Genomic DNA, 15,168 nt, shown 5'->3' with positions numbered 1-15,168 from the left:
AGATAGGGCAGTTGGGGAAACACCAACTTTTGGCAGCATCTCAGTGACACGATATCCCACTGCTTCAAGCTCCTTGGCTTGGCCGCGTTCCTCACGCGGGTAGGATTTTGACATGATGGATGAAGTTGAGGCAGCAGTGGGGTGTGGGGGTGGGAGAGGATTGGGCCAGGCCGTGTGTAAGGGCACCTGTCAGCAAGAGATCTGACGCATGCTGGTCCCCCTGGGGCTTCCCAACGGCAAAGACAGAGGCCTCGCCTCTGGGCCTGGGTTTCAGGGGGTCTCTGGTCAGCCCTGCATGAGCAACTCGGTCCTAGAGGGCCCTGGGGAACGATGGCCCTTGAGGCCATCTCCTCGCTGGAAACTTTTGCCTCCTTGCTTTCTCTCATTTTGAACGGTACAAGCCCAAGGCTCACAAAAGGTATTTCATCCCATTTGCTTTGTTTTGATAATTCATAATATTTTGTTTGAAATGTGAGCGTCATCACCAGAGACTGTTACAGTGTGAATAGCTAATAATACAGAACACAGAGAGAACTGAACCCTGTACTCTCTTGGTAATTAACATTTTTGAATAAGCAATACATTTAAAGTTCTGAAACAAACAAAACAGCAGAAGTGCTGTGAAGAGTCTCCCTCCCCTTTGTCTCCTCCCACTCGGCCTCCACCTCCCTGGGTGGGGAACTGCTCTAAATGCTCCTCTTATTCCCTTCCAGAGTTCCTTTGGTGATGTCTGTGTGTGTGTGTGTGTCTGTGTGTGTGTGTGTCTGTGTGTGTGTGTGTGTATGTATACAAAATGCATATAGAGTCTTATTTTCTTCCTTTTTTACACAAGAAGTTGTGTATGGTACATGCTGTGCTGTACCTTGTTTACTTATTTTTCATTTACCAATGTCTCTTGAAGATCTTTCCATACCAATTCACAGAGGAAGTCCTCTTCCCTTTTCCTTGGTGTGAGCAAACCATCCCTTATTAATCAGCCCTTGCAAATAAACTCCTGGGTTGTTTCCAGTCTTTGGTGCTAGAACTTGGTGCACATATCACTTCCCGTGTGTGTAAGTGTAGCTGTGAGATAAGTTCCCAGAGGTGCAGTGGCTCTGTCAGAGGGACTGCGCATTTGTGGTCCTGCTGTGGTTTTGTCTGATTGTCCCTGTGGGTGTGAGCAGGAGACTCCCCACAGAACTGTGAGAGCATCTGTCTCCTGCAGGCTTCCCAACACCGTGCTTTACTGACTGGTCATGGGACATGGTGGCATGTGTCCCTGTGAAGGGCATCAGCTCTGGGACAGAACTGTGCCTCCACGGGGGTCTTCAGTTGAGGCAGGCAGTGGCATCTGGTGATTAAGCCTCCGAATCAACCTGAGCTCCAATCCTCAGGCAGATCATTGATCTCTCTAGGCCTTAATTTTCTCATCTGCAGAATGGAGAGATAATGTCGTCTACATGGGGGGCACTGTGAGGACTAGCGAGATGGTGCGTGCACAAAGGGCCACACCTGTAGCTGTGGGAGGCTGGCTCTGCACTAACCAGCAGGGCCATCTTGGCCAGGGCTCCCTGGTCTGAGCCCCTGGCTGTTTCCGCTCTTGTCAGGGAAGGATGGGCTCGGGGGTCTCTGAGGCCCTCTTCCCAGTCTAGGGTCTGACGTGTCATTCCTCAGCAGCTTGTGTAACCCACACTTGCCCTTCCTCTCTTGTGCTCATCAAAGGTCTTCAGGAGTCCCCGGTGCCCAACGGTCACTCCCTGCCGGGCCGAGACTTCCTCCGGAAGCAGATGCGGGGAGACCTGTTCACGCAGCAGCAGCTGGAGGTGCTGGACCGCGTGTTCGAGAGGCAGCACTACGCGGACATCTTCACCACCGCGGAGCCCATCAAGCCCGAGCAGGTACGCCCACGACCCACTGCCACCACTCCTGCCCACACGCCGGCCCGGGTTGCCCTCCCGAGGGCGTCCAGCGTGGTGTGGGTGCGAGTGCCAGCCTCTCCTCAGAGCCGGGCTTCTTGTTGTTCTCGGCCAAACACGGCCGCTCACAGCGTCCCACGCGGTCAGGAGGACTTGTCTGGGGCTCCGGCGACCTCTTGCCCTGGTGCCTCTGTCTCTCTGGCCAGCTGGGGGGAGTGGGTGTGACTCGTCTGGCTGCTCTGCCGTTGCTAACTGCTGTCCTTTCCCAGGGCTCTTTGCACAGGGGGTGTAATGATCTTCTGGGTCACAGGAGGTGGTCTTGGGTCGTTATCCTGTCAGTCAGGATGAGGGTGGAAATGTGTAAGCACCCTATGGCCATAAACCACGTCATGATGGTCCTGGCGTGTCCCCACTGCCAGCCCTCTCCTCAGGTTGCCCTGTCAGGCTTTCAGATGCTGAATCCAAGAGTCTGGAAATGACGAAGTGACCCACTGGACAAGCTCCCAGCTGAGTCATTTGCAAGAGAGGGAGAGGGGCAGGAGGAGGACCCCTTGCTGAGCAGCCCCCTGCTCTGCCTGTGGCTGCAGAGATGGGACCAGAAAGTCTTTGCCCAGTCAGAGGCTCTTCAGGCCTGGATAAGGCCCTTGAAGTACCAGATTCAATTCAGGAGACTCTTTCCTGAGCCCCAGTCTGTGCCAGGCCCTGGGCTGGTCACCTGGCAGGCATGGGCGGCTCAGACATGGTTCCTGCCTCCGAGAGCTCCCAGCTGATGGCGAGTCAGAGAGGCCTTTGAGCAATGACTTTCCCTAGCATGTTGCTAGCTGGTTCTGGGGGCAAGGACTGGCCTTGCTGAGCTTCCTCTACATCCTAGTTAGGTGATGCTTCTAAAGTTTACCCAAAGAACCGTTCAAAACCATGTAGGCTGCATGCACAAGCTCCCATGGAGAGGAGAGGTGCCGGAGGGGACTTTGGGTGTGAGGAGTGAGCAAGGCCTTGGGGGTCACCATCCACCATCACCATCCTGTGACGGTCGCACTTTCTCTGAGCAGTTCCTGTGAGGGCTCTCACAGACCATCTAGCCACTTTGCTTTCAGATGGGGAAACTGAGGCCCAGAGAGGTAAAGAGACTTGCCTAAGGCCATGCAGCAAGTCATGTATTCACTTAACAAACATTGATGAGTGTCTGCTATGTGCAAGGCCCGGGGCCAGGCACTAGGGGTACATCAGTGAACAGCACAGGCTTGGCCCTGCCCTCAGGGAGCCTGCAGAGGTGTGGGAGAGTCACATAAATGAGAATTATCCAAGGAGTTGTGGAGTAGAGATGTGCTGGGTGCTGAGGAGGAGCTGAGGGTCTCTGAAAGCGTGAAGCAGAGGCTGAGCCAGCCTCCTGGGGAAATGCATTTATGCTGAGCCCTGAAGGGGTTGGCAGAACTGGGAGCAGGGAGCTGGGGGTGGGGAAATGTGCCTGGCAGAGGAAACAGCAAGTGCAAAGTCCTTGAGGTAAGAGCGAGCATGGCGCGCGCGAGGAATGGAAAGAGACCTGGTGTGGCTGGACTTCAGGGAGCGGGCTGGTGGGAGGCTGGGAGGTGATGCTGGAGAGATGGGCCTGGTCCTGTAGACTGTGGGCAGGATTTTGGTCTTTCTCCTGCTGGAGGAGTGAGGTCTCTTCGGGGAGTAGTCTATGTGCTGATGCTGCACGCTCTAGATCCTGGGCTTCAGGGAGAAGAGTCTGTTTCCATCACAAACAGCCTTTCCCACTGCTAAGACCCCTGCTGAGAGGGGCCCAAAGCCACATTCCATCTGACTCCAGAGGAGAAAGAAAAGTGACTCAGTCAGGAAAACCTCCCTGGATGGGGCCTACCTTTCTCTCCAGAATCTGGGAGAAAATTTGTCTTCTAACTATTGACAAGATCATGTAATTTTAGAGCTAGCAGGGACTGCGGAGGCAGCCTTTCAACCCTCTCATTTTTAAGAGGCCCAGAGAGGGGACAGGTTTGTCTGAGGTCACTCAACAAATGAGTGGCGGAGAGGGAGAGCCCGGCCTCTGCACCCAGCCTTGCGTCCGCCACACACAGCCTCTGGCATTTGTGTTAAGCCCGTAATTACTTAATACAGACGTTCGATGTTGGAAACTGTGTTTCACGTACTTCTCTCGGAAATGCAGAATCTGAATCACAGTTCATTTAGCTTAGAGTGCCCCAGGAAGACTGGGCAGAGACTGGGCATCCTCACTGGGAGAAGTCCAGAAGCCATCCGTGTATTCACTCACTTGCTCACACACTCCTGTGCTCATTTATCCAACATATTTCTTGCATGCTGGCTGTGAGCCTGGCCCAGTGCCAGGCACGCAGGGGCGGGAGGGCTGAAGCGGGCGTCAGCTCTCTCAAAGTCTCAGGGCCGTGTGATGTGGATTCAGAACCTGCAGGATACGGGAGAAGGTTCTGTGGGCCCTGATGAGTGGAGACGTTGCCTCGGCTGGGAGCATCGAGGAGGAGGTAACAGAGGAGGTGACGTTGGGGACAGATTTGATAGGGCCACGCAGAGATGGGGCCTGACGGGGAGGAGACCTGACTTACAAACTCTGGAAGGGCTCCGTGCCTAGCAGTCTCGCTGTGCAGTGTCCTTCAGAGTGATGCGGACACAGCCGCCAGCCCGTCTCAGACTGTGCAGGCTCTGCGGTGGGGCCTGCGGGTGCACCTCGTGGTGGGATAATGACTGACTCAGGGCTTTCTGGTTAATGTGCTTCACCTCACCGTAACGTGCTGTAATGAGGAGAGATGGAGGGTGAGGCTGGGGCTGCCGCACACACAGGCACTGGGCTATGAATGACAGACCCTCGCTCCCGATCCCCAGTCACTTTGGACAAATGGCTGTCCTAGTCGGGGGCTGTAGGCTGGGAAGGCATGTGCGTCAAGGGTATAGGTTCCTCGAGCCCCCTCGTGTTTGCTCTCCGCCTGGCCTCGTGAGCCCCAGAGCCCCATGACGGTGGTGCCAGGAAGGGGCCTGGAGCAGATCTGCGTCTCCATCTGTGGTCCAGTGGCCTCGGTGGGGGCCGTGCTATCCGTGTCACTGAGTGGCCTGCTGGGGAAGAAAGAGCGTTTGCTGGCCTTGGAGTTGCGGGTTTTGACTTGAGTCCCGGCTCTGCCCTGTTGGGCAGGTCGCTTTTTCCCTGGACCTCAGCTTCTGTGTCTGTGGCAGTAGTAATTGTGATTTTGACAACACTGCCACTGATAGCACAGCAGCAGCCTACCAATAAGAACAGAGGGCTTCCTCGCCTATGCATGAAACTGGACCGTTTTCGGAGATCTTTCATCCCTTCTCTCATTGGGCTCTCGGTGTAAGTGCCTGCTAAGCAGATGGGCAAGATTTGTGAGCCCCATTTTACAGATTGGAGCATTCTTTTCCAGACTGTTCACCCCATTTTCAGGCCCAGGGGGCTTCTGGGACTTGTCAAGGCTGCAGAACTGGATTTGAGGTCAGCATCTTCTGTCTCCATCTTGTGTGAGATGGTCACATGGGCCTCTGTGTCCAGGGAGGATTCTAGGAGCCCGTTTTCTGACTGGCTGTTTCTGGAACTGGCCTTCTGCAGCCAGAGTCCTCCTGTCGTTCTGGAACCGCAGAGTCTTGCTGTAGGCCTGGAGTGGTCAAGTCCTCCCACACTGCCCTGCCCACCGCCCACGGGGAGGATAGTCCTCTCCAGGGCCAGGCGTGGTCCTGCCAGTCCCCTCTGCGAACTCAGAGCCTGCCCCCACTTTGCCGATTTTCCCGCCAAGATCTGCCCTGGGGAGGTGGGCCCAGGCTTCTCGCTTTTGTACGGAAACTTAGTAAACCTTTGGCTCTGGGTGGAAGGGGTTAATGTATACACACTCCTGGGGCAATGAAACATTTCCTTTTCAAAATGGTTATTGAAAAAGCAATTCTGTTTTCCCTACATGTGGAGTGAGTAAAAATCACCTTGAAGGAGAAGAGAAAAAAAAAAGAAACAACTGCCGGTGGTGCGTGCGTGTGTGTTTCAACAGTGATTCTGTTTCAGTAAAACTCGCGCTGACGCCGTCGTGGGCGCGCTGCCGGCGGAGCGGGGCCTCCGCCACCCGGCACGGCCTGCCGTATTTACTCTCGGCAGACTATTAACCAACACCAGGCTATTAATCTGGCTTTTGAGCCTTCACTAAAGCCCATAAAAGCTCACAGTTGTCAAATGGAGTTCATTTTAATTTCCTTTCAATCACAGTAAATTATTCAGGTGATAAATCAGCTGGAGCAGCCTCCTGGCTGTAATAGAAACCCTAATTCCTGGCTAATTATCCAGCCCATTGCTGCCAACAGATCAATACGGGTGCAAAATGGAATGGGCCCAGGGCCCTCCCTCCCATTGGGCCAGAGACAGAAAGACAGCTGGGGAAGGGGGATGTGCTCCTGACCTCCCGGCAAGTTCAAAGGTCACAGGGGGTTAAACCAGGAGAAGGCCTGTCCCTTGTCTAACAGAGGGAGCCACCAGGAGGGCCTCCTGCTCTCAGAAGCTGCTCTGCCCTCTGAACAGTGCCATTTCTCCAGGCTGGTGGGCCTGGGCTGAGCATTGCCTACTCTGGGAAGGGGCCGAGGTATGTTTCGGGGCATGATTAAGCTTGGTCGTCAGGGGTGGCCTGAACACCTACCTGAGTCAGAAAAAGAGCTGGGACTGTAGGGGAAAAGATGAGATGCCAGATGTGCTTCCTTTCTTCAGGGAACTCATTCTCCTCTGTAGTGGGTCTGTGCCCACCAGGAGGAGGGGAGTCAGGGAGAGGAGCGGGTGAGGAGACAGGTGTACCAGGCTGAGAAAGGGGGAAGGCTTCCTGGAGGAGGTGTCATCCATGCTGTGCCTCGAGGGATGGGCAGAATCCAGATGTGTGGAGATTGTAGCGAGTTGGCAGGAGAGGGCGTTCTAGGCAGAAGGAACAGCGTGGGGGAAGGCATGAAGGAATGCAAGGATGGCAGGGAACTACAAGCTGGTCTGGGGGGTTGGAAGATAGGGTGAGTGAAAAGGAGTCAAGGGCGATGGGGCTGGAGAAGCAGGAGGGGCCCCAAACCCCAGGGGCTGGAACGTGGAGCTTTGCTGTGGGGGCAGCGTGCCGAAGAGCCCTGAGTCTGGGGCCTGGACGACTTTGCTCACCTGGAAGCAACCTTCACTGGGGCCTCCTGCCTCTCGTCCTGTCCCTGCTGCTTCTGTTGGACCTCTCTTCCTGAAGCCCATCCCCACGAAGGGCAGTGGGAAACCATGAGGGGCTCTTACGTGGCCCCTCAACCCCAGCCCTTCTTCCCCATCAGACCCTTCACTTCCCCTGTGTTCCTCTGCTTGCCCACAAGATGCTCTGGCTGACCTCTCTCTGCTCCGCGTGTGCTGGGCTCCTCTTCTGTCCGAGGGGACCGAGGGGGCCGTGGACCGTGGGCTGGTGTGTGCATGTGTGTGCATGTGCATGAGTGTGGGAACACCAGGGACGGCTCTGAGCGTGCAGGGGGCAGGTACTGCAGCTATTATTACTTTCTTAATGTTGTGCTCACTTTAAGCTCCTGCTTGGGGGTTCCCTGCATGGAACATTCAGTCTGTTTCTAAATCTACCAGTCCAGGCCCAGTGGGACTCCTGCCTGCCCTGGGCGGCCCTCACTGACCCCCTTCTTCCCGCGCTGACTTGCATCTTGTCTGAGCTCATGAATGCATCGTGTTCTAATCATTACCGGAACGACTGCGCATTCATTGCTTACTGTGTGCCTGGCTCTGTTCCGAGGAGCACCTTCCGTCTCATTACAAAGTCACGACACTCCTGTCGTCTCCCCTGTGCACACAGGACGTCTGGGGCTTGGTGAGAGTGGGGCGGTGACTTAGCCAAGCGTACGCAGTAAGTGCAGAGCCAAGATGGGAAGCCAGGGCCCTGGCTCCAGAGCCAGGCTGGTAGCCCCTGGGTTACTCCCAGTTGCAGCACGATCAGGCTGCCCCTCGACTCTCACAGGTGGGCAGTTTCCTGGAGACACAACCTGGGGGTTCAATCTACTCACCCCGGGAGCCAAGCATGAATTAGGAAGTGCTGGGGCTGCCGCACATGCCAGTGTGGTCTCTGGAGGTGTGAACAGAAGTCTGGGGCGGTGACGGGCCCATTCTACTCTGGGCTGGTTCTGCTCCTCTCACCCTGCCCCACCCCTCAAGGGGCTGTTCCTTGTGGGGCCAGGATCCTCCACTGCATACAGAGAGAGTTTGTGTAGAAGAGGCGATTGAAAATTCTTTGCTAGGAGGGATGACTGGAGACATTGGGGCTGTTTAATCTGAAAAAGGGAAGACTTAGGGATATGAGCAGGGAAGGAGACACGCTAAGAGAACTTTCTGGTGGCCCAGGCTTTCTAACCACGGAGTGGGCCTCCTTGTGAAGTAGTGAGCTTCCTGACACTGGAGACAGGTAAGTAGAACCTATCCTTTTCTCATTTATGCTGTATTAGAAGTTTAAGAATCCACTGAGGGCTTGATTGGCTAAATGTCAAGGCCCTCCCACCCTGAGAGAATGGTTCTTAGGTAAGAAGAGTGAGAAGAGGGGAAAGGGGAGCAGAGGCAGTATATGGAGACGACATTTTACGCTGCACTGTGGCAGGGGCATTGAAGGGCAGTTCCCCCCCGGGGATCCTCACTGGAGTGGGCAGGGAGGGTCAGCCTGGGTCACAGGGGCCATGGTCCTGAGCGGCAATGGGCTGGAGCCTGCAAGGTCTTGGGAGGCCAATGATGACTCCAGCTCCTCTAGCACACGGAGCAGACTGGGGTTTCTGGTGAAGATGCCAGGGCCAGAAGTCTGGATTCCAGTGGCTGCTGCCAGCCTTGCCACCCACACACAACGCCCAACTCCTCTGCTCAGGAACACAGGGCCAGGCCTCCAGGGGGAGGTGGAGAGGAGGATTAAAGAGACCCGTGTCCTGCCAACAGGCGCCACAGCTGCAGGGGTGCTGGCAGAGTGTGATGCATAACTGAAGACAAAGGAGTCACTAATTCAAAGCCCCAAGCACCTCGTACCCAGGACTAGCTCACAATGAGCCCGTGAGGTCAAGTACACCGGCAGGGTCATCTTCACGGGGCAGATGAGATTAAGTGACACACCCCAAATGGTGTAGCTAGTAGGACTGCCACATTCCTGCTCCCGGCGTTGCTGGGTGTAGACAGTCCTCTGGAGCGGTGCCTTTCCTCGGCAGGTGCAGACAGTCCGTGATTGATTGCTTGGTTTCATTCAGCAGATATTGATTGACACCTCCTCTGTTTCGGGTACTGTGCAAAGTGCTGGGGACACAGCAGCAACAAAGACAGACATGGTCCCCAGAATTTACTCTAGAGCAAAGGAGACAGGCTTGAACAAAATTGTCATACTAGTCAAAACGGTGTGTCATTACCAGTTGTCACAGAGCGTGATGGGTGCCACAGAGAGAAAGACCAGGGTGTACTGAGAATAGAGCGGGAGCTCATCTAGGTGGGGTCAGGGGCTGTCTCTCTCAGGATGGCACCTTTGAGCTCAAGGTGATTAAGGGTGGTGGGAACAGTGTCCCGGGCAGAGGGAACAGCCTGCCTGAGGCTTGAAAGACTTTGGTCCAGTAACCAAAAGATGTCCCATGGGGCTGGTGCGCTTGAGAGACGGAAAGCGGTGCGTAGTGCAGTTAGTGAGGTGGTGGGGGCCGGGTGTGAGGGATCTTGTGGACCTTTTGTCTTGAGAGCAAGGAGAAGCCTTTGCAAGATTTTAAACCAGGGACTATCAGGATCCAATCCACTGCAGATTAGAAGATAATTCTGGCTGCCATGAGGAGACTTGGCGGGTTGGGGACCAGGAGGCTATTGCCGATGGTGTCATTGTACCCTGGGGTGGTTGCCTGCCCTGTCTGGGGCCAGCCTCTCTAGTCCGTGGCGTGGACCAGGAATTGTGGCCCCATGATGCACTGCTTCTCCCCTCTTCCCTCCCTTCCCCTACCTCCTCCACCTACCCCCAACCCCCTACCTCTCCAGCAAGGCTCCCAGGTTACTAGAGTTGAGCTCAGATTTGATTCTGAGCTTCCTGATGGTCAAAGCAAAATGGGAAACACAGCCAGTTGTGTCCTTCTTCATTGTCCACCAGGGAAAAATGGGCCAATTCCCCAAAGGTAGCCATGTTTTTTCTGATGCTTGGAGTGGAAAGGAAGTTGTCACATGGGCTCCGGGGGGTGGGGGGGGCAGGCTGTGGAGGCAATGGGCACAGTTTTGAACAGCACCCACCGAGGTTTTCCAGGGCTCTATCTTATGGCTGAACGTACTGACCACATGCTAATCGGTGCACTTCTGCGGGGGCACGGCTGCTGTGACCACGTGGCTCAAGAATGCAGCCTTTCTAATAGCCCAACTTAAACTAAGACAAGTCCCAGACACTGTGGAGCAGCCATCCCTGGATTTTCCAACTTGATGCTCCAGGAAGATCTGCTACTACCTGGGGCCTTTGTGACCTCCTGCCACCCAAGGGTACCCCTGGGAAAATGTCCTTCCCAGCTGGAGAAGGTTCGATCTAGAGGAATGTACCTCGCCAGTAACTCAACTCCACCAACTCAACTCTTGATGAGAAGGAGAATTTAGTAGTTTGCATTTGACTTCTCTGATGAGGGCTTGGTGTGTGGGAACTTGGGGGGTGTTGAAAGAGGGTACAGTCATATGTTTTAGAGATTAAAGAAGCAGATGGCTTATGTACCCAGCTGCCGATGGAGAAGATGGAACTGAGAGAGGGCATGGCTGGGCCTTCCCATGGGAAGCAGGCACGGTCTGACCTGGTTGTTACCTGGAAGCCTGACGTGCCAGAGGAAGACTTCTGACACCAAGGCACAGTGACACTGCCCCCTGGTGAACCAGCCCAGTCAATGTCCTGGGCTCTGACCAGTCAGATGAGTGACTCCTCCCATGGGAGGAGCTACAAGAGGGTGGAAAGAGTGGTAGTGGCAAGGAAGGGGGCAGAGTTCTCTTCCCAGCTTGAGGAGAGGCGGGTAGAAACCCCTTCGTGAACACTGAGATGCTTAAGCAAGATTTAACTTCATCTTGCCTTCAGAGTGAGGTAGTGACGAGAATTATGCTGGAATTCTTGCTCCCTAGATCTCTAGAGGTACTGGGTGCTTCTAGACCAGCCATCCTTTCCCTTATCCTTCTACTGTCACCATCTCAAAGTGACCCAAGGGTGAAAGTTACATGACTGTGTGCGGCCTCAGCCTTCTTCACTTGCTCTGCTGCCTGGAGTCTTGCCTGGGGATGCCCATTTCTTCCTAAACAGCTTTAGAATATTTTCGAAACAGCTGAGTATTCTTTGTCTTCCTGTGGATCAAGCAGAAGGGTGGCTTCTCAAGAAAGATTATTGTGCCTGTTTTACAAGCCTGGGGAATGTTTGAGGGAACACTGAGCAAGTTGCCATAGTGTAAAACCAGGGGATGGAGCCCTGAGCTTTGTGACGGCTCTTGGGCCAGTCAGTTTTCTCTGGGTCGCGGTTTCTGCATTTGGGATGGGGGATTAGACTGGGTCATCCTTGAGATCCATTCCAGCTCTAACATTCTGTGAGAGATAAAACAAATTGGGAATCCATCTCTTATTTTTATTTTGACCTGTTTACAGTTTTTTCTCCTGTCTGTTCCACTCTTTTAGATGACAGGCAAATTCTGTGTATGTGAGGTTTAGATTACAAGTGAATTGTCAAAGAGCTGCCTGAGCCTTGCTGGGATGTTCTTTCATTCATTTATTCATCCAAGAAATTTTCACAGATATGCCATGTCAGTGACATTGACCGCCCGGGCTGGGCCGTGCTGCATAAAGTAACAGCGATGGGTACAGCCAAAGGTACTGTGTGAAAATTGGCTTTTGAGTAGAGATATTTCCCCCTAAACAAGGCTAATCAATATTTGCAATAAAAAAAGACAAAAGAAAAGGTGATTCCAATCCTACAGCTTGTTTGGTTTGAGAGTGCACTGGAAGTTTGGCTTAAGGAATTTCACTATTCACAAAGCTCTTTAAAAACCCAAACCTTTATTATTTTGTAAAGTAAAAAAAAAAAAAGAACATAGCTTTCTGCTTCTGATAACAAGGTCTGAGCTATTGTAGACTCCCCTCCCATCTCAAACAAATAGAAATACTGGATCAAATATAAGAATCAATTATTTTTGATAAAAGTCTGAGGCTGAATTAAAGAGAGGAAATCCTCAGGAGCTGGAAATTAAGAGGGAGCTCAGAGCCAGAACTTTAAGTGCACGACCTACTGTCCCAGGGGCCCAGGGTACTGGTCCTGGATACAGTTCCTAGTGAACAGGTGCTGGGGTTTTGATGCTGGTGTTGAGACAGAAGATTTGGCCTTAGACTTATGTGATACGGGAGCTGGAACTGAAACTCCTGAAAAAACTTGAAACCTGGAAGGATTTCACTTTCCATGACATGAGCCCTGGGCAAATTTGACCTACAGGCTGAGGGAAGCAGTAAGGAAACTTGATTCTGCATGGGACTCGGAAGAGAACAAAAGTTTCCCGCTGGAAGTTGAAATCCCAAGCCTGTGCCACCTATAGGTCTGGTATCTCACTTTATATTATTTACAAGAAACCCAAGAAGAGAAATTAATATAAAAACTGGGCTCATATCAGTGAAATCCTTCAGATGCCTAGAAGAAGTACATGAAAAACTCTCATCTGGATCCTCCCTTAATCTAGTGTGTACAGCATGCGTACAGAGTAAATGATAACCACTGAACATGAGCTCACAATTAACTAATGGCAAAGCATGCAAGGAGATGAGGGCAAATCAGGAGACATAACCAGGAAAATCAGTACTCCAAGAACCTAAAATAACAGACACTCTGAAAGAGACTATAAAATAACTACAGAGATGAAAACAGCTCTAGAAATGTTGCAAAAGAATAAAACACTGGGAAAACACCACGAAATCTAATTAGCAGATTAGAAAAAGAATGAAATAAATTTCCTAGAAATAAAAATTTTAGTTATCAAAATTAAAATTTCACTTCATGGGTTAAGTACCAGATAAGACACAGCTGAATAGAAAATTAGTGACTTGGAAGATAGAGCTAAGGAAATTTCCAGGAATGCAGCATAGAAAGCTAAAGAGTTGGGAAACATGAAAGAGAGGGTAAGAGATGGAACAAAATTTCATGAGAGGGTCTAACATACATCTAATAGTTGCTCTGGAAAAATAAATAGAAAAAAATGGAGGCGAGGCAATATTTGAAGAAATAAAGGCTAAGGAATATATAAAACAGAACTATTGCAAGACATGTATCATTACCTTGAAGAAGCATACTAAATCCCAAGCAAGGTAAATAAAAATAAATGCATGTCTAGGCAAACTGTAGTGAAATTGAAGAATATCAGAGATGAAGAGAAAATTATAAAAGCAACCAGAGAGGAAGTATAACTTTTAGATTGGCAGGAAACTTTTTAAAACATCAACAGAAGTCAGAAGACAATAGAAAATATCTTCAAGTGTTAAGAGAGAACTATTGACCTGTACTCAGATAAATGATCATTTAATAGTGAAGGCAAATAAAGACATTTTCAGACAAAGACAGAAAGGGTTTATCACTCCCGGACTCGTGCTGAACTGCTAACTAATGCATTCCAATAAGAAGGATCTGAGAGATTTCTAGTTTCAGCTCTGATATATGAAGAGCTTGGAAGCCATCACTCCCATATTTACAACAAGAAGTAAAGCTGAGCAAACTGAAAATCAACAACTTTTCTTGATGGGGAATTGAGGTTGCAGGGCAAGCGGCTACTGCAAAATCTGGAAAGACAGGAGAATGCAGAGAGTTACAGCTGAGCTCTGACAGATTAACATAAAACCTCATATGAAAGGCCCGTGTACCTCAGTTCCTATTACCCAATACATCACATCCAGCTTTCAACAAAAAGTTAGGCAAGAAAAAACACAGTCTGGAGAGACAAAGCAGCATCAGAACTAGCTTCAGATATGACACAGATGTTAGAACTATCAGATTGGGAATTTAAAATAACTGCGATTGGTATGTTAAGGGCTCTAATGGAGAAAGTAGACAGCATGAAAGAACAGATGGGTAATGTTAGCAGAGAGATGGAAACTCTAAGAAAGAATCAAAAGGAAATGCTAGAGATCTGAAGTACGGTAACAGAAATCAAGAATGATGGCTTCATCAGTAGATTGAACATAGCCAAGTAAAGAAGCAGTGAGCTGGAAGATATGTTGATAGAAATTTCCCAAACTGAAATGCAAAGAGAAAAAAAAGAATGAAAAAACAAAAGCCCCAGAACAGGACATCTGAGAACTGTGGGATAATTTTAAGAGGATTCATGCCGTCAAGTGGGTTCCGCCTGCTAGCGCCCCTATGGACAGCAGAGTGGAGCCCTGCCTGCTCTTTGTGTGCCATCCTCTCACCTTCTGGCGCTCTATCAGACAGTGCTCAGCTGCTATTCCCTGGGTTTTCATGGCCAGTTTTTTCAGAAGTGGGTGGCCAGGCCCTTCTTCCTACTCTAGAAGCTTCACTGAAATCTGTCCACATGGGTGACACTGCTGGTATTTGAAATCTTGGTGGCATAGCTTTCAACATCACAGCAACACGCAGCCGCCACGGTGTGACAACCGACAGATGAGTGGTGTGGTTCCCTGACCGAGAGACGATGCCATGGTGGTGACAGCACCAAATCTTAACCACTAGATCACCAGTTTAATAGGAGTGACATATGCATAATTGGAATACCAGAAGAAGAAGAAATATTTGAAGTAGCAATAGCTGAGAACTTTCCAAAATTAATGACTGATACCAAATCACAGATGCAGGAAACTCAGAGAATATCAAGAAACTTTGATATCTACACCTGTGAGTATCATATTCAAACATTAGAAAACCAAAGACAGAGAAAAATCTTGAAAAAAGCCAGAGGGAAAAAGGCACTTTAGTTATAGAGGAACAAGGATAAGAATTACATTAGATTTTATATCAGAAACCAGGCAAACAAGAAGAGAGTGGAGTGAAATACTTAAAGCATCGGAAGAAAACATCCACCAACCTGGAATTCTGTATCTTGGGAAATTATCCTCTAAAAGTGAAGGAGAAATAAAGACTTGCTCAGTCAAACAAAAATGGCGTGAATTTGTGACCAGCAGACCTGTTTTACAAGAAATGTTAAAAAAATAGTTCTTCAGGGAGAAGGAAAATAATATAGATCAGAAACTCAGATCTACAAAAAAAAGGAGGACAGTCAGAGAAGGAATAAATGAAGGTAAACAAATTATTTT

At 50.7% G+C, this 15,168-nt stretch overlaps 1 protein-coding gene across 1 annotated transcript in view; it reads left to right on the top strand.

Annotated features, from left to right (window-relative positions):
- The window catches only part of PAX5 (paired box 5), a 192,188-nt gene that overhangs the window by 60,597 nt on the left and 116,423 nt on the right, over positions 1–15,168 (top strand). Inside the window, exon 6 of the mRNA XM_004423228.3 lies at positions 1,702–1,877. Within this exon, the coding sequence (XP_004423285.1) occupies positions 1,702–1,877 (176 nt within the window). The remainder of the gene's footprint in view (positions 1–1,701; positions 1,878–15,168) is intronic.

This window comes from Ceratotherium simum, chromosome 29 (assembly GCF_057802395.1).
Source record: "Ceratotherium simum simum isolate JZ-2026a chromosome 29, ASM5780239v1, whole genome shotgun sequence".
Taxonomy (NCBI): domain Eukaryota; kingdom Metazoa; phylum Chordata; class Mammalia; order Perissodactyla; family Rhinocerotidae; genus Ceratotherium; species Ceratotherium simum.
This window is presented reverse-complemented; position numbering and strand designations above follow the sequence as displayed.